Source organism: Acanthisitta chloris, unplaced genomic scaffold (assembly GCF_000695815.1).
Source record: "Acanthisitta chloris isolate BGI_N310 unplaced genomic scaffold, ASM69581v1 scaffold2874, whole genome shotgun sequence".
Lineage (NCBI taxonomy): Eukaryota > Metazoa > Chordata > Aves > Passeriformes > Acanthisittidae > Acanthisitta > Acanthisitta chloris.
The window spans coordinates 1-26,304 of record NW_008669750.1 but is presented as its reverse complement, the minus strand read 5'-3'; the positions used below and the strand labels follow the sequence as shown (position 1 = coordinate 26,304).

Here is a 26,304-nt window from a genome sequence, read left to right as displayed (position 1 = left end):
GGGAAAGCTTGATTTTAAAAAAATTACCATTTCTGATTCAGCTTTGGTTTATTCCCATTCTTTTTGTTGATAACATTAATTTTTCCGTTTTCTAACCTGACTCCATCCAACCTGCAAATCATTAACATTAGTAATAAATAATACAATTAGTATACAGCTCAAAACATTAAAAACAGTTTCATAAAGTAACAGCACTTCAGTGGGCTTATATAATATTAAAAAGAAGCAAAATCATTCATCATAAAAAACTAGAAAGGGACAGCTGTTACTTGAAAGTCTTCACTGCAGATGTAGAATGTAACTGACATTCTGTCCACATCTCAGCTATCTTATTTATTACCTTAGATGAGAGCTATACTGCTATAGTTAAGGCCAAAGTCCAACACCACAGGGTCAAAAAAATATGTAAGTTACTGCTACCAGACAATTACCTGGGCAAAGATAGTGGTTTGGAAGAGATGTATGTCCCAGACTTTTTTAGCATCCTGATTGATCAAGGAGGCTTGTGAATGGGATGGTAAAGACAAGGGAGTGCTGCTGGTGGATTACAAAGTAATACACTTTCAAAGAAAAAGTACTTTGCCATGGAAATTTTACTTAGGAACTCAGTTTGAGCAGCAGCTTCACATCTCTGCTGTGTGTGCAAAATGTACAGTGAAGAACACTGCTCTAAGAAAGCTTTTCCCTCTTTTGAAAGGACAAATGCAGAAAAAAAAACCCCAAACAATTGAGCAATACACTTCTACAGAGACATTTGGTGTCAATTCCATTTGTTTCACTATGTTTACTTGATTTAATTTTTATGTTACAAGAATTTAACTTTGCTTTGGATTGTTTTACACCAAGTATGTTTGCTGTCTACGGAAAAACCACTGGACTACAGACTACAGCATAGAAATTAATCAATCCAAAACTCAATTAGATCAGCTGTCTCTAACAAAACAGGTATTGATGTTTTATGACAGTCATTCTGCAAAGTCATTTTATTTCTATCAGGTATCAAGTCCCATTGAGCTCATGCCTTAAAAGATACTGTCATGGTTTAAGTCAGCTGTGAGGTAAATACCACACAGCCACTCACTCCTCTTCCCCTAGCACCCACCAGTGGGATGGGGAGAGAACTGGGGAAAAAATAGTAAAGTCATGGGTTTTAATGGGGCAGAAAAGGAATGGAATATAATAAGAATGATGATGATAAAAGAATTGGCTTTTACAAAGCAAGTGATGTACAATGCAATTGCTCACCAGCCAATGCCCAGCCAGTTCCCAAGCAGCATCCTACCATTTTCCCGATTTTTATCCTAAAATCAGTGTCTTAATTTACATTACTGTCATAACAACTAAAGTAACATCAGCTTACACAAAACCACTCCACGAAGAGCTGGCAAAAATATAAAAGCATTTCCTTTCACCCACCTTCCACTTAAATTGCTGAGTCCAAACTTCTTTGCTGCACTTTGCAACATCTTAATGAGGTTGGATTCTTCACCAGCTTTGCCTTTTTTAGATTTGCTCTTCTGTTTTTCATTCATGACTTGCACTTGATTATTTCTATAAATCTCAAATGCAGCCTTTCCATTAACATTTTCATCAAAACTCATTTTGCTCAGGTTAGAAATTAAAGTATCTTGATATTCTTCCGATTTTCCTTTACACAGGACTTTTGGTTTATAACCATGGGTCAAAAGATCACAAGTATCAGTGTATATGAACTGCAGGAGGTATGCAAACAGATCTGGATGAACTTTCTCTATTACATAAAGATCACACCCAACAGCATCTTCATCTTTACGGTAGATGTCTGGAGTGTCTAGCTGGTTGTCGCTGGAGAGAAACAGCTTCCTGAAGAACTCCGAGCGCACAGCCAAGATGTATTTGTGCACGGGGTATGTTCTTGTGCCAATCTGAAAAGTCACATCATGGATGCTGTCCATTTCATCTGTTTCATCTAACAGCTTGCCAAAATCCACTCCAAAGCTTGATAATGACACACTTGGAATTTCATAGAGACTAGAACAAAATGAAATCCATAAAAACTCACTATTTACAAGCTTCATAAAATCTTACATACTGTATTTAATGATGAGGATGAGGCTGTTTCCATTTGGTTTGTTTTTTCTTACATCGCTGCACTAAACATCTCTTCTCCTATTCTTTACAAAAATACCTAATAATATATTACTTAGGCAATTAAACCACATATATAAGACCTTTATAGCTTCAGAATATCAAATGTAGCATTTTGTCTTTATAATGTACACAATAAATATGCATTATCCAAACTATCTTCATCTCATTTTTCCAACAAGAGAACACAGAAATATCTGCTGCATTTCATATTATAAATCAAAGCAGTAAGAAAAACCTTAACATTCAGTTACTTATCAAACACATTAGTAACTATTACAAGACAGTAAGGAACATGGTTCAGTATTCTATTTACTTATTTTACTTTATACACATTTTTCCAAACAAATAATGATCCACTTTTCACTTTTATTTAAAAGCTGATTCCTGGTGATGACTGAAGGGGTGAATTGCTCCAGTATTTAGAGCTCAGTGTGTTAAGAAACACATTGCAAATGCTTGCCTTAAGCACTTTAGATAAAACATCAACACTGAGTATACTAATTAAGCAAATGTATAAGCTGAGACCTTTGGGCAACTTCAAAATATTTACTAACAAGTGCTATTCTCTAGCCCTATGGATAACCCTATTTACTGTATGATAATGTAATATGTATAAATACTACATCTTCCTGTATGACTCAAAAAAATGGTTTGGAGAGGAATGATTCGATTGCACTCACACAAAAAACAAAAGATAAAAGAATGATTCGATTGCACTCACACAAAAACCAAAAGATTACAGCCACCATTATTTTAAATATACCTGGTTTTAGGATCTGACTGTAGCACAGCAAAATTGTAGCCACTAGGATCAGTGGCAATGCTTACAGCTCTGTGGACAAAAGTAAGCTTCTGCAGTCGAATTCTTTCATACACACTGTTTGTATCATGTTCACAGGACACATCACTTGAATTCTGAAGTTCTGCTAAAACAAAGAAATTGAAGACAAATCACAGAAAGGTCCAGATAATTAAAATACAACTAATACAACAAAAAGGTAAGACTATGATTTCTATATGATGGAGTAATTATTGAATTATTGAAGGCTAAGTCATGCTGAAGATTACAGCTTGCATAACTGAAATGCAAGAAGACATTTTAAGAGTAAGATTTTACATCATATATAGGATAGTTTTTATCAAGAGCTTCTTGTGAAAGTGTTTTGACACTTCTTCATGTGTGGGAAAACACTCCACCTAACATTCAATGCAACCTCCTGTGGAATAAAACAAGCTGTGCATCAACATACAACATATTTCTCTCTGAATTGAGAAACAGAGGAAAGATTTTTGCCGTGAAAGAATGCCAAAAAATGGACTGAAAACTAAAGATAGAAGCTCAGTATCAAAGGCAGTAGAACTGCAACATACAGCTACAAAGTTCAAATACATCCCAGATGGGAAGGAAAATAATTTCTACCCATAGAATTTTAAGACCCTTACATGAAAAGCACTGACTGTTTCAATTAAAACTTGTCCTGTAGCAGACAGGCATCTTCCTCATAGGAAAACAAACCATCAGGACCTACTCTCAGCAATATGAGTCAAGTTAATAAGGTGGAAATTGCTCTGGACTCTGTGTCATGCCCAGATAAGGGTCTGAGAAACAGATAAGGTTTCACAGACTTAGCCGTGCAAGGAAGTATATGCTCCTTCTTTTGTTCAATGCCAATTCTCTTAAGACTTGTCATCTAATATGTGACAAGATTATTACCCTAGACCCTTGTGCTACTATTACTCTTCACAGAATCGGTTAGGTTGAAGTGACTTCAGTGGGTCATCTGTTCCAACCTCCCTGCTCAAGCAGGGTCACCCCTAGAGCACATGGCTCAGGATTGAATCCAGACAGTTCTTAAGTATCTCCAGTGAGGAGACTCCACAACCTGTCTGGGCAGCCTGTTCCAGTGCACAGCCACTCGCACAGTAAAGAAGTTCTTCCTCATATTCAGGTAGAACTTCAACTTCAGTAGTACTTTTCTTCCAGGAAATCTCCACCTAAAGGATAGCTGAAGGCTGCAAAGTAAATCTTAGTACTACTGAGAAAAGAGAATAGTAGTGGTCAATGCTAACGACCGTCAGCCACAGAAGAAAGAACAAACTCACCACATAGTGCTGTTAGAGACTGAAAAGATTCAACTAAACTTTTATATTGATTTCAAGGACTTAAAAACCATACAGAAATCACAGCTAACCTTTCTTTTCTGAGATTTTGTTCCCTTCTTTCAGCCAGTTTCCTGTAAAGGCTTCTCCATCCTGTGTAACAAACATTATGTCGTTCTCATTTAAAGCAACATCGGACATGAAGACTTGTCGGCCATACACCCAACGGCACTGCTTCATGGAGCTGTTAGATGACTTCCAGCAAAACACCTATGATACCAATTTTTAGAGAAAAGGGAGATCTTCATATCATATAAAACCAGTTACATATTACATACTACTTTTTTTAAGCACAAGAACATGCCATCTCAAAAAGGAGAAAGACATTTTTCAGAATTTTATCCTTATGTCCTATGAGCATCTATTACAAAGAACCCACAAGTAAAACAGGGAAAATCTATGATACCAAGATCCATTTGCCCATGAAGGGTATTTGAAAAGCTTTTCTTAAGATTCAAATATCTTCGCAGCAGTCATCTATAGGAGAGGCTTTACTGACGTTTCAACAAGGACAGCAAAAGGTGTCATGAAGTCAAAAAGAAAGTTTAATCTAGTCCTTAACTTACAGACTTGTCCAACTGGTTTGCTTGTAAATCAGACAAAATTCAAAGCTAGCACACTGAAATTTTAAACCGTTTCTTATCAACTGTTTGACAAAAATCTCAAGTTTCTCTGTACCAGTCAAGGTTTTGGAATGGAGATCATGACCAAACACAAACTTCAAAGCATTCAACAGGAATGTGAAGCACTACACACACAGCAAGACCCCAACAAGGTATACTGTCCATGTCTGAAAGAAGCAAACGTGAATTAACAGTCCCAGAAAAGCCAAGCCCAGATGTGGCATTAGTAATGCTGAAGTCAGGCTTCTGTCTTCTCCCGCTAAAGGGCCTGCACAGGTCTGTTAACACCTACACAAGGAGGGGACAAAAGAACTTGAGCAATCTACTTCCTTTCCCCTCTCTTGAGCCCTACAGAATCACAGAATGACTGCAGTTAAAAGGGATATCTGGAGGTTATCTAGTTCAATCTCCCTGCTCAAGCAGGACCACTCAACTGCCCAGGAACATGTTGACAGCTCTTGAGTATTTCCAAGGATGACGATTTCAGTCTTCATGGGCAACCTGTGATAGTGCTGGACCTCCCTCACAGTGAAAAAGGTTCATCCTTTATCCCAGTTTGGGCCCATTTCCTCTGGTCCTGTCACTGGGCACCACTGAAAAAAAACCTGGCTCCATCTTGACATCTTCCCTTCAAGTATGTATATGCATTGATAAGATCCCCCTTGAGCCCTCTCTTTTCTGGGCTAAACAGAACTCCCTTAAAGAAAATGGAATCAGGACAGACCAGGAAGCACTGATTCAGGAAACAGAAGTATTAAGATCCCATCCTTCTCCTTACTCAATAATTTATAATGCTTAAAAGCACTAAAGATCTCAGCCCTTGTCAGTATTCAGCATGAAAAGATATGAAATGTACACTGAAAGAGTTTCACTAATGCAGGAAGATAAAGTGGTTTCTTATTGCTAAAGCAGTGTCCCAAGACATTGAAGGGGCACTACCAATACTATAGATGCTAGAGGCTAAACCTCATGTGAAAGAATACTGAGCTGGAAGTTTAGAATCTTCGAGACAACTAACGACTTAATGAACAGGTAAGATCATCCCAAAACATAATTCAGTCAAACACAAGGAAAGGAAATACCCACACTGCTCCCTATTTTGATATACAAGCTCAGTTTTTAACATTCTTTAAGGAGGCCTTTCAGTAAGAAAACCATTTTGTAAACACCACTAGATGGCACTGAAGGCTTAGATCTTCCAGGGAGCAGATCTAGAAAAGGCTGGGACTTGGAAGGGTCCTGCAAACTGGTATAGCAGCCTGCTATGTAATTCTGATTTCTAGGGACACAACTTACTCTTCCAGCTTCATCCAGCGCCAGAATGCAAATCTTCTGACCCCCATTTTCTTTAAGATGCTGGGTATCTACCTTATATTCCAAATATCCCCCACTGACAATAACTTTTTTAAGGTTCAGCTGTCTGAAAGAACACAAAAGGTTAAATTAGTATTTCTCCATTGTGTACTTGTGTTACTTCTATGACAGTTAACTTTTTCATTCAGAGAAGCAGTAAAAAAAAATAGTTGAGGCAGCAACACTGAAAAATTACTTATGCTTAGTTTTACCCCACTGGTAACACTAACATAACTGCTAACAAAAAACTATTGGTAGACTGCAATTTTTGTTTTGCTTTTAATTAAGTCACATTATATCTACAGGTTCTTCACAAAATTCCACAAGTGAAAACCAGCAGATCATGTAGCTTTGATTTCAGCATTGTAAAAATTCAATTAGCTGTTTGAATTAAAAGACCTATCCTATCCCAGCAGGTTGTTTCTCAGGGGTTTGGTGGGTTTTATCTTTTAGCTGATCAAAACCACACTGATGATCTTTTCTCAGTTTCTTAGTCTAAGAGCACAGCACATTGCATTAGGGTTCTACAAGGGCCAGAACCTTCACTTACAGCCATGTAGAAATGAAGGATAAAATAATCACTAAGCTATAATATGTCAGTAAATACTGTCAGAATTCAAAGTGAAGCTGAAAAACTAGCTGGGAGTTAGATGGGTAAAATAACACCTAAACAAATCTAATCTAATCTGCTATTGCAAACTAAGTAAGAGAGAATGGGATAAAATAATTTCCTAAAGTTACGAGTCAAGGATCCAACTTCTTCAACAGGTTTTACATTCAGGTTTTAGCGTATGAACCAGATGATGTCACAAGTTGCCTCTTACAACCTAAATTACCCCTTATAACATACTCCATCCAAACACTAATTATGAAATTCAGACCCCAAATTACTGGTTCAAAACCAAAACATAAATAAATACAATAGCAGATTTGCAATGCCTCTACCAAGATGCCCTTATATAAATCCAAGCTAACAGAGGAAGAAAAAATACCAGTTTCCATGTTTTTAAACTCAACCACACTAAAAAGGAAATATTTTGTGCCACTTTTAAAAAAAACTGTCTTCCGTACAGCAAGTGGCACCTTAACCTCATCTAATAACAAAAACAAATAGAGAAACAAACAAAAACCAACAGCCCTACTTAATATGAAAGAACTGCAAATGAAGGAAACACAGGGGACCACTGTATTATCTGTACTTTATGCACAAAAATCTTTAAAATAGCTTGCAAGTACAACTACAGTGACATCTTCACCTATTGTTCTTCACGACAAATGAGAAAAGTAACACATACTTCGAAGCTATCTTTTTGCACTGATAGTCTGCAAGTAAATAAATATCTCCTCTGTCAGTAACACATACTGTAGCGCCATCACTTGCAGAGACCAAGGACATAGAGATGTCTTTATGGTGTAGAGCAGAAACTTGGCGAAGTGCAGTTACACATTTTTCTCCATTAGGATCCAGCAGATAACCTAGAAAATACAACACACCCCAAAAACATTAATTGCACATTCCGCATTTAAAGGACACTTTGCTACACTGCTTTGAAGAGCCTTTAAGTTCTAAAGACTTTTGAGGTAGTTGGATAATTCATCTTCAAAATAATGAAATAAGAGACCCACCAAACATACTTGTTAGCTCACTGCAAACATTAGAAAAAACTCAAGATTTGATAAATAAAAATGAAGTAAGGCATACAGGGAAAGCTATTTAAGGCACTGGTACTGATTTGATTCAAAAAAAAAGAATATTTATTTGATCATACTACAGTTCAAGACACAAGAAATCCTATCACACTGGCATAAACTACAGATTATTTCAGCCATTGGAAGACACAAAGAAAGCTTGCCAGAAAAATGACTATAAGTGCATGTAAGCATAAAGGCAGTCAGTTACATGAAACAGACAGGGCTGGAGCTGCAAGGCAAGATCTTTGAAAACATTAAAGAAATAATGCTTTAATGTTTAAAACAGCCCTGCCATGTGACAGTGTATGGCTATGCCCAAACATCTTAAGGGGCAGAGTGCACCACCACAGGTGCCCAGTGACACATACTGCTCACAGTTCAATTCCTGTCTCTGTATGGTACTGCACTGGGCTGTGCACTAACCAAAATAATCCCAACAACACAATCAAACACAAAAAAAACTTATATGATGAGTGCATATAAAAAAAAAAGGCAAAACAAAACAAAAATGGATTCATTGTAAGATACTTCTCTGACAAAGAATTTTTTTTCACATACCTTTGAAACCTTAAATAGAAACACAAAGTGTCTGAACCTGCAGCCAGAGCTGATGCAGATTAACTCTAAGTACCAGAGCTAGCTAAGTTTTGTTTGCACACAAGCACAGAACTACAAAAATGCAAATCCAAATCAATACTGAAATACCTGTTTATTAAAAAAGACAAAAGCAATTAAAATACCCTATTCATACAAAAAAAATTCACTAGTTGGTAATACATTTTTAATAGGTCTTTCTTGACTTCAGACAAGACAGAGTTAAGTAAAGATTCTGGTAATGGTGGTGTTGAAAGAAATCCAGATAAAGGCAAGCATTTCACTTTAAAAAGTTAGTATGGAAAAAGTTATCAGAAGCATGTTTACAGTCCATGATGAAAGAAGGACATAGGCAGGAGAGCTGAAGGCTAGTTTATAATTTATTAAGAGCAGTAACAGCCAGAGCACTGGAAACAGACAACCATGCCTTGGGGTAATTTCCAACACAAACAGCAACATTCTGTTTCCTCAAAGTCTTTAGTAGCAGGACCGTACAGGATACATGGAAGGCAGAAGAATTAGAGTTCAAATAAGAGAGCTAAGTCTGACCAGCTCCTGTCATCTCAAAATGTGAGAGTAACTGGTAGCGATGAAAAATATCCTTCAAAAGAAGTGTGAAGGGATGACGTCATCAGACTGGTTTCAAAGCAAAAATTAAAAAAGAAAAGAATGCTTCAATCAGGCTTCTGTTCTAAGAAGCAGATGACAGGTTTAGCATGAACATCTTTAAAGGCTGGAGTTTACTTTCAGAATGCTTCTGCCTTACCTAGTTGGCCGCCATTCAGCCCCATGGTATACACTGCTTCCTTAGTCCATAGCACTGTATGGAATCTGCCTGCAGCCACTCCAATCACCGCTCTACCTTTCACGTTTTTTGCCTGAACCTAAGCACAAATCCAAAGTACATCTCAATATTAAGCAGCAACAGGTGAATTTCATATGCACAAACTTCCGACAACACTTAACTCCTTAAATCGGTAAGAATGAAGAACTGATATTGATCCACATACAGTCTAATAAATCAGGATTATTTCAGAAGTTTGTCAAGCACTTGTACTTGTGCTATTGTACTAGTGACAAAAAAGAACCAAACTTCTTGTGTTATCTAATCAGAACCAGAACCAAGTCTCCTTAGGCTGTCTTTATACATATGTTGAACAAGACTGCACAGGACATGTATAAGACAGCCAAAGAAGATTCAGGTGCTGCAAAAATCAGATAAAAGTTTCACCTTGTAAGTTCTAATGCCCTAAACACACTGCAGGACACTACACTACTAATTCCACACTTCAAATTCAACTTGATTTTCCAGATTAAGACGACAAAATCAAAACCAGTGGATACAGAGCTATCATTACACTACTGAAGAGCACTCCATGGTACCCCAAACCACTATCCTGTTGCATTTTGGCCAATTTCTACTTTTATAACATGGGTAATGCAGTATTGTTCTACTTCACACAAAGCTTCCTTTCAACAAAAGTTAATGTAGTGCTTCTTTACTTAAAAATAAATCTAGAGATTAAGCACAGAAATGCAGTCAAATTGCTGATATCCCTGTCCTCTCTGTCCTATCACTATTCCTCCCACAGCACTGACTCCAGAATCAGCAGTCCTTCCAGCAAAGGATATAATGATCAAACCCTGAGAGCCATCATCCAGTGATTCAAAAGGAGTGAAGAGTATGAATCTCCCGTAACACATAGCTATTAACTTTCTGTCACTTCAGCTACAGAACAACTTGGGAAAGAAAAGGGTTTTCACAATTGTACCTTGTATAATACTTCACACTACAAACCTCAGTAGTGCACAGGTTACAGACTAAGACGTTTATGAGGACACCATTCAGTATTTAAAATCTAAGACGCATGATAACACAGAGTCAAGATTTATCTGAACTCACATTCAACTCTGTTGTCCAAAACAAGTTTAAAAGTTATTTCCATAATCTTCAACATTTTACTTCCTGTTAATAAAAACAACCCAAAAAAACCCAAACAATTAAGCTTTGACTGGTTATTTTTACCTGTCTTGGAACGCTGCAGTTTGAAGGAGGAGGAAGAATACCTAATTGATGAAAAGTATTCAAACCAAATGTGTAAACATATCCATCCTCTGTTAAAACAACAGTATGATCCTTAGCTGCAGCTATCTGGGAACACTGATGACCAGCTAAGCCTTCCACAAGTCTTGGAATCTGAGTAAGAAAAAAAAGATATTCATATAAAAACATATTTGATACCAGTTTGATATGAACCTGTGGCCATCTATAAAACTAAAGTTGCACTAACAGAAAATCATGACCAAATATTGAAACATAGATGAAAATGCCAAGAAAAATCATTAACAGAATTAACACTTCCAACGCAGTAAGATGAACTACTTTCATTTGAAATGTGTCCTCTGCTATCAGGGGAGCTGAGTTTTAAAGTACCTGTTCCAAAATTAGATCAGAAACTATATCTTCAGGACAGCTGAACAAGTATTAACTATCACTTCAGATACTTTTCTTTTAAATTACCATGAACACTAAAGACTTCTCCCTGCAAAACACAGGTTAAACCTAAGAAAATTCCCCAGATAAGGAAGCAGTTCTGTATCTTTGACTTTTCCTGCACTATAATGTGAGCTCTCCTTTATTCAACTGGGTAAGATCCTAATTTTGAAACAAATTTTGAAAAAAAAAAAATCTAATTTCATAGAATTGCTTTCTTTTAAAAGAAAAAAAAAAAAGTAAATTTGAGCTCCAGCCTTCACTATAGCATCCAGCAACAGAATATCAAGGTCTACCAGCTACTTGGCATTAGAAATTCTTTAAAATGACTGTCCTGTAAACTAAATGCACACTACCAGGTAGTACGCACAGCATAAGATGCTTAAGTCTAAGAACTGCATTGTCATAGTATCTTAGTCTTCTCAAATTTTGGTTTTGCATATCCCAACAATGTGCTATTCAAATGAAAATGATGAGTGAGGTTTCACTTTACAGTTAAGCAGCAACCTTACCATCACTCTTCATGCCACTGCAGCTCCACAGTACTGCTGTTTCCTCTGTGCCAACCTTGGCTCTCAGCAGATGGCAACACAGACCTACTTAAGAAGCCAGCCAAGCCCAGAAACATTTGCCTCCCCTTACCTATTATCATCTAGCCTCTAAAACAACTCTGCCATAACACAAAAGTTTGACCACTGTATTTAGCTATCTTAGAATATTTTTAACTGCACATTCCTCTACTCACTTCCATCTCACTCATAGCACCAGAGAGGTTTTTTTCTGTTATTTGGTGGGGAGCAAGGAGGTTTGTTTGAAATCAACAGCAAACACATTTTGAAAGCACACTAACAGAAACTCCAATTCACTTTTTTAGACTTGCTGTTTGAAATAAAAGCAACATCATGTTAGACTACATGAAGTAACATAAGACAGCATACCAGGCATGTTTGTTCATCACCATGACCCAAACGCCCTCCTTGTCCGTGTCCACACGTATAAACTTGACCTTTGTGGGAAAGGAACACAGAGTGGAATTTGCAGAGTACCACCTGAAAGGAAAAGGGCAAACAAAGGGTGGGGAGGAGGTCACACAGGACCCGTTAATTTTCTTGGTTAATCTGAAAACACCTGCCAAAAGTACTTTGTTAAAGAAGTTCTCCTTTAATAAGATATGTTCATGAACAGATGAATAAGATATTAGTATTAAAGCATAAGACTGCCTAATAAAATTATAAGGAAGTCAAAATATTTGCTTTAAATATATTACGTACTGCCTTAACCTACCTGAAGTGACTGACAGTTTCAGTTTATTTTAATAAGATCAAGCATGGCCCTACAGGCTACCAAAGCTCAAAAGATACAGTTTTAAGGGCCACAACAGAACCTCAGAAGAGCTGAAGAAAACATGGTGAGACTGCAACATGGATTGTCTGCCCTGAATGTTTGCTCAAGATGTACTTCAAACTTTCAAACATTCTCAAACTGAAGTCTCAAGAAGTTATTAGAGGCAAAGATACTGCTACAGGAATGCAATTAACAGCACATGCTGCTTTCAACACAACATGCACCAAACACATTTATTATCCCACTGCAGTTCAGTATGGGAGTTGCTCAGGAAGTCAGCAGCTCAAAACACTTACAGAAGTACCAAGATTCTGAGTTTAAGGACATACAAGCCACATGTCCAAGGCAAATCATATAAAATCTCTGTTCTCCCCAACAGCACAGAGACCCACAAATCCATTGACAGTGACTGGACAGTGGGGGAAGGGCTGACAGAGTGGGGAAAGCAGCAAAAACTGCTTTTTCCATGCAAATTTTCAATACTTGATAACTTCCTTGATACCTTTTCCCCCTCAACCCCCCTCCAAGTTCACAGGAAAGGTGTCTATGTAACACATTAACAATACCTGTTTGATGTACACGCCATTCCGGGGGAAAAGGTCCACCAATTCAGGATGATGTTTACCCTGCTGACCACCATGGCCCAAAGTAAAATTTATATTGTTTCCCCAGGTGTAGACTTCTGTGGGATCTGTAATGAAAAACATTCCCTCTGCAGCTCGTAAATTTACCAGTTTTGTGCACACTGACTTAAAAAAAAAACCAAACATCAACTCATGTAGTTTCTATCTAAAATTTGATGAGGAAAGCTAGTTTTTACCTAAAACTGAACTTCTAAAAAAATGTAATCTTACGAGAAGGTGCTATGACAAAATATTTTAACAATATTCTACAGATGATCATTGTTAGTCATATTTGCAAAAAATGCAAACATTCCACAGCAGCAGATTTATGTGCTGTTTTCAGAACCCCTAACCACCTTAAGTTACACATGTTGTGCTTCCATTGCTTCAATTTCCTAAATGGCCTTTCCCCAAATAAATGGTACGGTCACATATGAAATCCATAAACACTTTCAATTCAGAGAGGTGGCCAAAAATGTACATTTATATTTTTAAATAACCTCTCAGTGGTATATGAACAACATTTTCTGATTAGTAAAAAACCAAAATCAATGTGTATCTTGTTATGTTGCATCACTGTCCAGGAAGACCTTATGGCAGGCTTGCAGCTCCTAAAGGGGCTGACCAGAAGGTTGGAGAGGGACTTTTTACAAAGGCATGTAAATAGGACAAGTGGGAATGGCATCAGACTGAAAGAGGGCAGGTTTAGATCAGACAATAGGAATAAATTCTTTACTGTGAGGGTGGTGAGACACTGGCACAGGCTGCCCAGAGACCTTGTGGATTCTCCATCCCTGGGAGTGTTCAAGGCCAGGTTAGATGGAGCTCTGAACAACCTGGTCTAGTGGAAGGTGACCCTGCCCATGGCACAGGGGGTGGAACCAGATATCTTTAAGGACCCTTCCAACCCCAAACTATTCTATGATTCCACTAAAACAATTAAAGGATTATAACCTATTTTACAAGATAAAATTAAGAATACAACTCAGCACTTATCTAACTAAAATCACTGCCTGGAAAAAAGCTCAAAACACAAATTTCACTGCACAACAAAACTAGGCTTGGGGAGATGAATAAAAGAGGAAAGAAGGTGAACAGAAAAGTGAAAAACAATACAAAATAAATAAAAGCTACTACAAAAATACTCTGTCAGGGAAAAACTTGTGTGCTCAGAGTTATTCTTACATATGCATTTCCTAGGAGGAGAAATTGTATTTAGACTGAAACTGGCTTGTCTCAAGCTACCTTGTCTAAAAAAATATTTTGAAGATTCAGTAACAATCTCTCTCTTTTCATGGAAGGCACAGAAGTGACAAACTAAGAAATTAAAGACACTGAAGTTTCTCTGATCGTTTTAATTGAGATAAAAGAGAAATATAACAGAATCACTGAGACTGAAAAACACTCTGGAGAACATCCAGTTCAACACCTGTTCTCAAGATGGGTCAGCTAGAGTAGGCTGCCCAGAGTCATCTTCTCTCAGGCTTTCAGTATCTCCAAGGATAGAGCCTCTACAACCTCTCTGGGTTAGCTATTACATCACTTGAACCTTTTTTTTTAAATCTCTGAGCCAGTCATTATTCCTTCATTTACACATGTGCAACCTGTGCCTACCACCAAGATTCTGCACCTGCTTTTTTCTGATATTAGCAACCCAATATCTTCAGGTATCACATCATCTCCAAAGTCCTCATCAAAAACAGGAAACATTGTCTACACTGGTACACACATTGATACATCATTGAAACATTTCCCCTGGCAATATACAAATTAAACTATTTTATTTCCTACCAGTTTTCTTGAACACCACATGGACTGGTCTGTCTTTCATCACAAGATCCAGGGCTGATAAGCCTTCTTTATCCTGAACATACAGACTAACACCATGCTGAAAGAGAAGGAGAAGAGGGGAAGAGAAGAACTGAACTTAATTTTAACTCCACAGCTTGAACTAAGCCAGGTAAACATTTAAGAAGCTGAGCAAATCTTCAATTGAAGTTTAATACTGATAAAATAAAATCTTCAGATTCAAATAAACTGTAAGCAAATAAAAAAAATAAACAGTGCAATTCTGTTCAGCCACATATATACCTTGTTGATCTATTAACTGGGATTTTATTGTCTGAATACTGATTGTGTAATAAGATGTGAAACACAAAGGGATCAGACTTGAAGATAAAGCACTTACATCTAGGAATGCCAAGTATTTACCAAAAATGCATTTACCAGCTTCAAAGAACATATCTTCTTATCCTGGCATGCTTATAGAATCAGTTTTGACAAGCTAGAGAAGTGAGAAAATAAAGAACCTACTATGACTTTGAAAACAAGCAAGGAACAATGGTTCATACTTGCTGAGGAAAGCCAAGAGAACACAAACAGCCCAACATGACAGCAGTAGGGAAGGTTCACAGGCACAAAGCATGAACAGGTCAGTGCTTTAGAACTCAAGAGGGAAGTAGATATTCTCTGTAAATACCATTTTCTCGATACAAAAGAGAATTGCAACATCAGGTTTGGTTTTATTAAAGTCACGAGTCATCAATCAAATCCCTAAGAGATGCAGATGTGCCCAAGTAGAACCCAATGGTTAACAGCACCTATGTACCACAGCTCATGGCTGATACAAAGCAAAACCTTCTTCTCACACTAAAGAGGTAAACACATGAAATACATGGAGGGAGCACAATTCCTTCAAGCATGACAGGACAATCAGCTACATCTGCAGTACAGATTTTAACCTGTAACTTTATATGGAAAAATACTAGCCAGAACAACAACCACCTACATTCTCCAAACTGTGAATGCAACCCTATTAGCAACAGTGCTGGTATTAACTCACTGTATAACAGAAAGACTGACCTATTTTTATGACATAACAGGTAGCTGGGTATTCTTTTCTCTGGCAGCCGTATTAGTCACACACAAGAAGACAGAGGCTGCAGTGATATTCACGTGGTCTGAATTTGTGAAAACAAATCCCAACTGCTGAGTGGCAAAACTTGTAGGTATATACAGCCTGAGAGTATGGCATGACTGCCTCCAGGCAAAGCAGAAGTCTGTCATCCACCCTAGTTTAGGACACCATGGGCTGTTTCCGGGACCAGTACTGCTTAATATCTTCACTAAAACTCTGGATGACAGGCCAGAGTTGTCCCTCAGCAAAGAGGATGGCACAAGACCAGAGGAGTGGCTGTTAAGTGAGAGGGTTGTGCTGACATTCAGAGGGACCTTAACAGGCTGGAGCAATGGACTGAGAGGAACCTTGTGAAGTTCAACAAAGGCAAATGCAAATCCTGTCCCTGGGGAGGAACAACCTAGTATACAGATACAGATGGAGGCCAAATGGCTGGAAAGCAGCTCAGTAGCAAAGGACTTGAGGTTTCTTGTAGACAACCAGTTGACCACAAGCCAACAAAGGGCCCTCTCAGCTAAGAATGGTGAAAACATCCAGAGCTGCACGTGGGAGTGTTGCCAGCAAGTGCAACTTACTCAGCACTGGTAAGCCACATCTGGACTGCTGGGTTCAGGTCTGGACTCCAATATAGACACGGACATACAGGAAAAGTCCAGCAAAAGTCCATGAAAATAATGACTGGGGTATCTGGCATACAAAGAGAAGCTATGGGATCCTTAGCCTAGAGAGGTTTAGGGTGTGGTGGATACAGCATACCTTATCAATACATGTAACAGATACCTGATTGGAGGTGAGGGGATTGCAGCAATGCACAGAGGCAGAAAAAGTGGCAATGGGCAAAAATTGAAATTTAGAAATTCTGCTTAAATCTAAACCCCATTTTTAGTGCACTGGTATTAAAACATTGGACCAGAGATATCTGATGCTCTGTTCACAGTCCTGGGCAACTTGTTCTAGCTTAACTTGCTTGTGCATAGGGGCTGAACTTTAAAACCTTCAGAGATCTCTTTCTAGCTCAGGTATTTCATAATTCTGCTCTATAATCCATTCTTCTTGTTGCTATATTACCTTAAGAACATGCCCTTTTTATAACACAGGGCAGCTGATACACTCCAGTTAAGGAACTGGGAGACAGAGCACTCTCCGTGAGCTGTTTCATTCTGTTTCTTAGAAGAATATCAGCAGATCTGGCTACCAGAAAAATCTCATTCATTTACGCAATGGACAGAAAAGCAAAATACATCTGGGAAAACCTGTACAAGCCTCCTGCAAGCAAATATCACAGATACAGATATATACACACATGCTCTACAGGACTGAATACTTTTTCATGTATCACATACAGCAAATATCACAGATACAGATATATACACGCATGCTCTACAGGACTGAATGCTTTTTCATGTATCACATACACAGTTTCCAGTTGTCTAGAGAATAGAATAATGTACAATTCCTCTAAAAACACTTGCTCTTGTCAAGTTTAATGCAAACCTCCTCACTATGTAAGGCTATAGCACATGAAATACATGTTTAACATTTACCATACCTTCAGGAATTAAAAAATACTGGATCCACAACCTTTTTGCTTAAAAGTCTTGCTGAAAGCAGAGTTTTATGCCTACAAATGGCTAGTTGCTCTAATTTAAAAAAGCTGAACTCAAAATGAAAAATTCTCTGCCTTAAAAGGTTTGTTTTTAAACAACCCTGAACCACAAGTATTCCATTTTTTCACGTGGTTAAAGGGACCCTGAATATCTCAAACAAATGCAGCTCTTCCCTTTGCTGTACTTGGGACAGGAGGAAGAGAGGGAAGACCAATCAAAAATATATACAACTTGCTAAGTGGATGGGAAGAAAGCACAATTGTAAGAAAGAAATAAATAAGGGGGATCGTGCAAAAGCCCTGGTTAAAATAAGAATGAAATTGAGATTCACTTAATAAAAGGCTCCATATCTTGAAGTGTTTATCTCTCAAATGTGAAATTCACTTCTAATTAAAACTCCATTTAATCTTTCATTATTTTATGTTCTCTAACACAAATTGGTATAATTACTGAGGAGTCTATTTTTAGAGTATCTTTAGTCTGATCACCCTCCACTTTTAAGACCCTGACATCATCCACACAAACAAGTCTTCAAGGAAGTCCACAGTTAATCGGGGATCCTTACTTAGTGCTGATTTCTGCACGGGCAAAGGCAAACATCTTTTATGAACAACCTTCAAGCAAATCAGTGCGCTGCAATCTAAACAGAGTATTAAGACAACCTTCAAGAGGCTTTCAGTCAAGTCTACATACAGTTTACATAATCAATACAACTCTAAAAAACATGTATGCCACGGAAAACTATAGCTGAAAATCACTCACCTTCAGTAACGACAAAACACAATCGATGTATCCGTAAAATATACTTCTGTGCAAAGCTGTCCATCCAGATTCTTTGTCTTTCGCCAAGAGGTCTACTCCTTTGGTCTCAGCCAACCAATCTAGCACACCTTTCTTCCCACAAGATGAAGCAAGATGTAAAACGTTTCTACCAAAGGCATCCTTTATGGTTGCAGCATTGTAGCAGTAAGAAGAGAGAAAGGCCTTGATCTGACCCTCACTTCCTCTGGTTACTACAGAAATAAGATCCAAAGCATGCTGTAGAGATCGACACTTTGAAGTGCACTCTGGCATGTGAGAGCTCATCTTCACTTCTAAAGCTGCTCCTCTCCTTAAGGGGAACAACCCTTAAGAGTATCAAGGCACTCCAATTCAGTACACAACACAGTGCCTTAGAAAAATTGTAATTCCAAGGATGTAAATCCAGTTTTACTGAGCTGCCATTAGAAATCTTTGTACTGTTTGGCACTTGATCCAAATAAATATTTATAAATATATATTTTTAGAAGTCTTATTTCACCATCTTATATAACAAATATTCTTGTCCATAGAAAATTCCAAAAGTGAACTACCTCGAGTGTGCAGGGGGGGATTCCCCCTCCACACTACCTTATTCTTCTAAAACTCCATAATTGCAAGGGAGACCTGAAAGAGAAAAAATCAGAACAGATGAGTAAACAAATACTCTCTTTCCCAGCAACTGCACACCTCAAACTGGTGCTTGCAAGCACAGGAGCAATGTGGCAAGGGGTTAACTGACCTGCCCCATGGCATCAGTGCTTACACACAGCCATTTAGTCAGCTTAAAAAAAACATTCCTCCTTTTCCCACCCCAGCCTCCAAAGGCACCTCCTACCTTTCTTAGACATAAACCTTTTACGCTACAAGTGTACTGGATCCAAAATGTCACCTGAAGAAAAAAAATGTTTTCTTTCCCAACCTTAGGGTCCTTAGGACCCTGATTGTTTACTGTCTAATTGCGTCATTACTCCCTGATGAGCAAGAACTGAGCTAAAACACTGCTGGGAGAAAAACCAAACCAAACCAAACCAAACCAACAAAAAAAAAAAAAAAAAAGCCACAAAAAAAAATCCCAACAACACACTGATCCCCCCCAACCTGTGAGCGCACCTTGGGAACAGAGCTTTGGCAGTCACACCCAGAAGGAGGGAGGGACCACCACATAGCCACTGCAGAAAGGATTATACCCCACTTTTCTTCCCTAGCCTGAATGCCTACCCATGCCCCTACTAATTCTGTTCTGCAGAATCAATAGGAAGGCTCTTCTCCACCACTCCCAGAACCGCCGACGAAGGCAGGAAGAAGGATGGCAACAGAGCAATGAAAAGCAGCTTCAACAAGAGGCATGAATTCAGGCTATTGGCACTCATGTAGGGCTAAGGTCTAAAGCTCCTGAAACAGGAAGAAAGAAGTGAAGGTCTAGGTTGGAAGGGGTAAGTAAGGGAGGAGGAAGAAGGAAAAGGAAGCAAATATACAAATTCTTCTTCCTGAAAATATATTCACAGTCTGGGGCATACAGCATTTCTGCTTAGCTCTGCATACTTATCTTCAGCATACTCATCTTTCTCTGGCACTCCCTTTCTCAAATTTGAAGGAGGCCTGATAGAAGCACTCACCTAAACCACAAAATGTGTGGTTATAGTCAAAAGCATCACAATTCACGATGTGCAGACAGCAGTATAAAAATCACACCCAGAGAACAGAAAAAGTGAACTACATACATCACTGATACACTGCCTAACTTAATGTGAACTGCTATTAAGCACCCAAAAAACTTCACACTTCAATCTTCCACACATAAGTTTCAAACTGAGTGAAACAGTTTTCAGGCAAGTTTTAAACTCCTTTGTGTTTTTGCTTCCTATGCGAAATGTAATTTAAAGTTGTTCTACCCAGAAGAAGCTAAACAATACCACCATGAAAGATGGATAAATAAAACTGAAAATGTTAACAAACCCTCAGGGAGGGAGAAGGGGGTTGGGGGACACAAACACCACACCCACCATACTATCTTTCCAACTCAGCAGTCATTATAAATGTTCACATCCTACTCCTTGGCCCTCATCTCTATCAAAAAAGCCTGTTGAGCTTAGCTTCCGTTGCTCTTTAGGCACTGGATGTATATTTTGTTATCATCTCTACCTGCAAAGACATGTCAGGAAAATATGATTTTGTTTGGAAAAGGAAACAGAAACCTCAGTCCTCCTCCAGTTTCAAGAATTATCACTGAGATTGTCACCAAGCTGCAAGTAATCCATTTAGAGCACACACTAGCAATGGAATCTAAACTTTCAGAAAAAAAAATCTAATCCAAGAGTATTCATTTAAACATCTCATGACAAAGCCTTCAACAATTATTTTTCCACCTCCCTTCATTCAGAAGGGATTAAATAGTCAGAATGCAAATCTGCAGAAGTTGTTCAAAACCTTCAAAACTATTTCAAGCAGCAGGCAAATGAAGAAGGAAAAAAACCCTAGTCTTTATTCACTACAGTTTAATCCCTCATCCCCCACCAGGAGCAACATTGAGAAATCTTTCTGAGACCAGAATTGACCACGACTGTTCAGCTTCAGTTCCCTCTACATACAAACGTCTTCAGTAACAGAAGAAACTGAACATATATGTGCATGGACCTTTATCCTCTACACTTCTCAAGCCTCAGACTGTAAAGAGAAGTGAATCACTGTTGCAGGCTCAAAAAAACAGCTCTCATTTCAAGAGCACAGCCTGACATGCTGCTCCAAAGTGTGATAGGTGACTATCAGTAGACTCATATTGCCAGTGCATCAAACACCATTCTAAACACTAATAATTAAAAAAAATAAATATGTGGAGATCACAGGAAAAACATCACAAGTGTTACGATCCTCAATTTGTCACATTTCGTCAATATGCCACTAGGCAATAAAATAATGCTGTGGAACAAATATGAATTTTACATATGCCTTGTAAAGTACATCTTAAATACTATTTGTTGTTTGGACATTACTATTAGTGCTTCAAAGAAAAAGAGTGAAAACAAAAAGAGCACAAAGATAAATTGCTCAGGGGAGTCATAAAATAAAGCTGACTACTCTGTTAGGTAACCCACCACCCAAGGAAGCAGTCCTGTTGTGCCCTGTGCCATACCTTCCCTTGTGCAGCTACACATCTATTTAAGGCACTGAATTGCATAAGAAAATGATTCAGAAGAAAGTAAATCCTGGTTCCTGAGAAACTTGTACCATTGCAAGAAAGGCACATAGAGGCCAGGAAAAAATGAGCTCTAGCATCACCAAACACCAAAATAATGTGAACAACAAATCAAACATTCAAAGAATACAAAGTCTGCTACTAGAGAGAAATCCAAGCCTGCCTACCTCACACTAACTCCATCACGGTGACATTTACTGCAGCTATGTGAAACCTGACTCGGCTGAATTATTTCTCTCTAAGTCATTCTAACCCAGCCCTCCTTCAACTCTAAACATTACAAAACTCGATACTATATTAGTATATTGCTATATACACCTAGAGTTTCAAAACAAAAGGCTGTAGACCAAGTTTTCAAGACTGGCACACCAGTAACAGACACTATTGTGTTATTATGACATCTGAAAAAGGTTAATAATCAGACCTGAGTGTTATACAAAGGAGGTCCTTAAAGGAAATCTTAAAGCTTTCAAATTGCAATTGAAGCTCACATCTGTTGGAGAACCTTTCTGCTGTCCAAATGCTTACTTCTAATATATGGGGTCCCAGATCAATGCCCAGCACTAAAATAAGCACAAAATAGGAATAGCACCAGCATTTTTTAAACTTTGAATTGAAATGCCTAGAATACAGTGTCCTTTTGATTATGCCTCCACTTTTATTTGCAGATATTTCTGAAGGCTTCTCAGCACTAATCATATTCATATTATAATCCCACTCTAATGTTGTAATACTTAAAAGATATAAATAGCTAAATAAAATTATCATATTTTTAACATTTTTATGATACAATAGGCATCATCTGGAATGGAAATTATTTTCAAAACCTTATTCCTAATAAACATTACTGAAAAAAAGTCACAAAAAATGGAGGAATTCAGAGTATCCCAAAGTTTTATTTCAGCAGCAAGTAGGTTCCTAAATTTACCCTTAGAGACATGAGTTACTTATTATACATGTTCACAGCTCAGGAAAACTTAAAAGATTACAACCAACTTGGAAGCAATTCCTAAGTAGCAAGAAAGTTTTTGTGGCATTTTTGCCTCCTGGAAGTGAGTAGGTAGAGCTCTCTCACTCAGCAATCCTCCTCAAAGAAGGCAAAGCACCACTGCACCACAGCTGCCAGGCACCCTCCAAGGAGTGTGTCAGATGTGTCATCTCACCTTATGGAGTCAGAACTCCTAGAGCTGATAAAACAGTTCTGTACCTACCGTGGTCAACTCAAAAATCTGTTTCTTGCCAGAAGCCACTCTGTAAACGAAAGCTGTTACCCTCTCTTGAGTATGAAATGAACAAAGATTCTACACACCTGTAAGACTAAGCTAGCAAATATCTAATGACTAAGGATGGTGGTGGTGGATTTCACTTCCTGCAAACAGCAGAGGGCAGACATGAAGGCTGGACCTTTGGGAAAAATGAACAGAATTGACAAAAGCTTCCCACTGTGAAGCTCCCGCGCTCTCTCCTTGTATCATATTCTCCATCCACACATTCCCAATTTTATTTTTCTAGACAGCATGTCCACAGAGGTTGTGCTCTTTTGGCTCAAAGGCACAAGGAAACAACAAACCACTCTCCCCACGTGGTTGGCAGCTTCGATGTACATTTCTGGCATCCAATCCAGGAGGAACACACCTGATACTACAACTCCTCTCTGTGGTCTTTCCAATTCTTCCTGATGAAAGCCTATACTTGGGTATTACTTCCAGCAAAATCTGGCCAGCATGGATGTGGACACCTGTACCAAGGCAGCAGCTAGTAGCTGCTGTTGTGGCTTTAATATAGACAATGGTCTCACATGGAAGTGAAAGAGAATACAGAACAGATTCAGCTACTTAGAATTCAGTGCCACTCAAAGACAGATTGCTGGGTCTGCATCTTCCATGTGCACTGCATTAAAGTAACTCAATTGTCAAAATAGTGACATGGCCTTGAAACCCATCTTCAGGCTGCCTTACTAAGAACATATGTCTCAAGACCCTAAAATTGGAATAACCTCATTCCATTCACTGCTTTCCTGTTGGGGTTGATTTATTTATTGTTTCAAGTGTTACTAATTTTTCTAAATACCAGCTGCATCTAGAATGCACTTGGGTGAAAAAAATACCTTGCATTTGGCTCTCTTAAAACAGAAATTATAATGGCTTCTATTTTTCACATAAAAGAAGCCTAGAGCTTTCCTTGCCAGTCCTAATACCTTTTTAAAAAATACTGTAAATAATATGGGTTTTCTGAAGGGACAATATTTGTTTTTCCATTTGATAGTAAGTTGCTAAGTGAGAGATGACTGGCAATATCATACACTTTAGGAAAGTCAAGTCCTTCCCTATAAAGGTATTGAAGTTCTTAAAGCTTTCTAGGGTAGAAAGGAAAGGGGGGTGTTTTTCAAACAAGCACTCTAACATTTAATAATATTCTCCAAGTCAGTCCATTCATGCTTGTTTTGCAACATCACAAAAGACCTGTAACCATAACAGCATGAAAATCCTGAAAATATTTGTACCCAAAACAAACTTCACCAGGCAGACTATTGGATCAGTAAGCTAATCGAATAAAAGCAAATCTAGAGCTTACAGAATTAAGCCATGGGAATTTGCTATCATGTTACCAGTTTTCCAGGACTTTCTGTTGATTGCAGTCTCACCTTAAGGTAACTTCCACTAATACATATTAAAGTAGTAGTTTAGAATCTGACAAAAGTGACTAGCAAATTGAAGCTGGGTAGTCATATAATAAACTTAGCACTGGCATTAAGCAACATATCCTCAAGGAAAGACAGATGAATTCCTAGATAAACAAAGCAAACACACCTTTCAGGCACAGGCTTTAAAGAACAGTTAGGTTATTCATTTCCACTCAAATTACCTATCCACGGACAGCTTAACCTGTTCAGAAACTCCTTGCACATTTGTTGGAAGTCTGGGCAAAACTAGGCTTTTCAACCTCTTGAACAGTATTATCTGAGTATACATGTTTTTTATGAGGAGAAAAGTGATTGAATATACAAAGAAAGATGGGTAAATCGAAGCTGTGCAGGAGGTATGAGTGGTTTGGCAGCCTGAATTCCCACACAGAGACCTCTAAGAAAAGTAGCTTCTTCTTGACTGTATTACAGGAGCATTGCAATACAAGGCACAGAAAACAAGGGTTCTGCTGTTCTCTGTGCACAAAACATCAGGCAAAATGTGGTCTCTAGTTCAGGTATCAAGTAGAAGAAGTAGAAGAAAACTTTGGAAAGAGTCACCAGGATTCAGAATGTTTACAAAACAACCAGTAAATACAGGCTGAGTAACTTCGACCTCTTTCCTCCTTACCCAGAGTCTCTGAATAAGACACCTGTTACACAAAGAAGAAAAATCAAAACTCTAGTCCAATCTACCCCTGACAGTGGGATAAACAGTCATTTGTTCAAACTTCATAAACAATTCGGTTTTATGTCAGGAAGCACTTTCAAATGAGAAACTGAATTGAATGAGGCTCTCAAAATGGGCTACACAACAAGCAAACTGCTCAAGTTATAAATAAATGTGATCTTCCCAGATATAAAGCTACAGAGGAAAACTTGTTTTAATAAAAAAAGCCACACTCCACCATGCTGCTATGTCCCTTGGGCCATGGCAGATCCAAGCTGCTATATTCACTAGGCTGAGGCCTCGGTACCACTGCTTGGCTCAGGTACCCTTGGCACAGGTGACCTTTAGAGGCTCTTTCCAGACTTTCCATAACTTCCTCCTGAACAGCCACAACAGCAAAACCCTTATCAGAATGAGGCATACAGCGATCCAACAACTCTAATTGCCTTGCTCTTGACAGTGCTGACAAGCACTACCAATTAAAGGCAGACACATCTGTCAAAGAAATACCAAAGTACCACTGGTAGCTAAATTCAGCTGCGACACGTCAGAGCACATCTATTAGTCAGGAATCATAGTACACCAGCAGTAAACTGTGAAATACTGTGCTTGGCTTATCCCAAAATAGACAGGGCTACTTGTGATTAATAACTTAAATGTTGTCCACAGAAAATAAAACATACAGAAAGGGAAAATAAAACATACAGAAAGGAGTACAGACAACAACATAGCAAGTGCAGCTACAGGCATTTCCACAACACACCAGGACCTTGCTAGAGGGTTTTTTTATTGAAAGAGATAATGAGACCAATGAACCACAGGAGCGTTCTAGAATTTCACCATACTTAAAACTACAGAACCCACAAAGTCTCGAGAAAAGCTGACTTTTCTGAATGAACTCTGAACTCCTGGTGCAGTATTATTACAGACTATGCACACCAGATGCTGTTGGGTGATTACTGCTGTTTTCTAAACCGCAAATTGTCATCAGCTGCCACGAAGACAGACAACTACACTGACCACGTCACCAAAAAGGAGTTGGGTTTCCCCTAAGGAAGCTGCATGGAATTATCCTTTTAAGCTAACTACGGAACTTCAGCTCGCTAGTGCTGACGGTGCTGCTCAAACCCAGCACTACAGAGAAATACCACCAAGAAGCCCAGAAACACGACAGGCTTCCTGGGAATCTCCAGGTATGGAAACCTGGCAAGAGCTGCTGCTAGTGTCCAGGGAGGAAAGTGTTTCCGAGGCAGCCACAGGGCAGGGGCGGGCAGGGGGCAGGGGGCCGCCCTGGCTCCCACTACACGTGCACATGAGCCGGGAGCGACGAGACTCATCCGAGCAGGCAGCCCAGACACTTTCCCTCCGCCACGAAACCGCTTCCCTCCCATCCTACGAGGCCGCCTGCCCTCTGCCCTCC

At 38.7% G+C, this 26,304-nt stretch overlaps 1 protein-coding gene across 1 annotated transcript in view; it reads right to left on the bottom strand.

The window, feature by feature from the left end:
• IBTK (inhibitor of Bruton agammaglobulinemia tyrosine kinase) overlaps positions 1-18,623 on the bottom strand; it is a 43,055-nt gene extending 24,432 nt beyond the window's left edge. Inside the window, exons 1-13 of the mRNA XM_009073427.1 lie at positions 18,300-18,623; positions 14,805-14,901; positions 12,957-13,081; positions 11,985-12,095; positions 10,579-10,749; positions 9,319-9,436; positions 7,562-7,742; positions 6,210-6,333; positions 4,323-4,500; positions 3,381-3,389; positions 2,894-3,056; positions 1,417-2,010; positions 28-111 (exon numbers count right to left, since the gene is read on the bottom strand). Of these exons, the coding sequence (XP_009071675.1) occupies positions 28-111; positions 1,417-2,010; positions 2,894-3,056; positions 3,381-3,389; positions 4,323-4,500; positions 6,210-6,333; positions 7,562-7,742; positions 9,319-9,436; positions 10,579-10,749; positions 11,985-12,095; positions 12,957-13,081; positions 14,805-14,901; positions 18,300-18,623 (2,279 nt within the window). The remainder of the gene's footprint in view (positions 1-27; positions 112-1,416; positions 2,011-2,893; positions 3,057-3,380; positions 3,390-4,322; positions 4,501-6,209; positions 6,334-7,561; positions 7,743-9,318; positions 9,437-10,578; positions 10,750-11,984; positions 12,096-12,956; positions 13,082-14,804; positions 14,902-18,299) is intronic.
• Between the last annotated feature and the right edge of the window lie 7,681 nt (positions 18,624-26,304).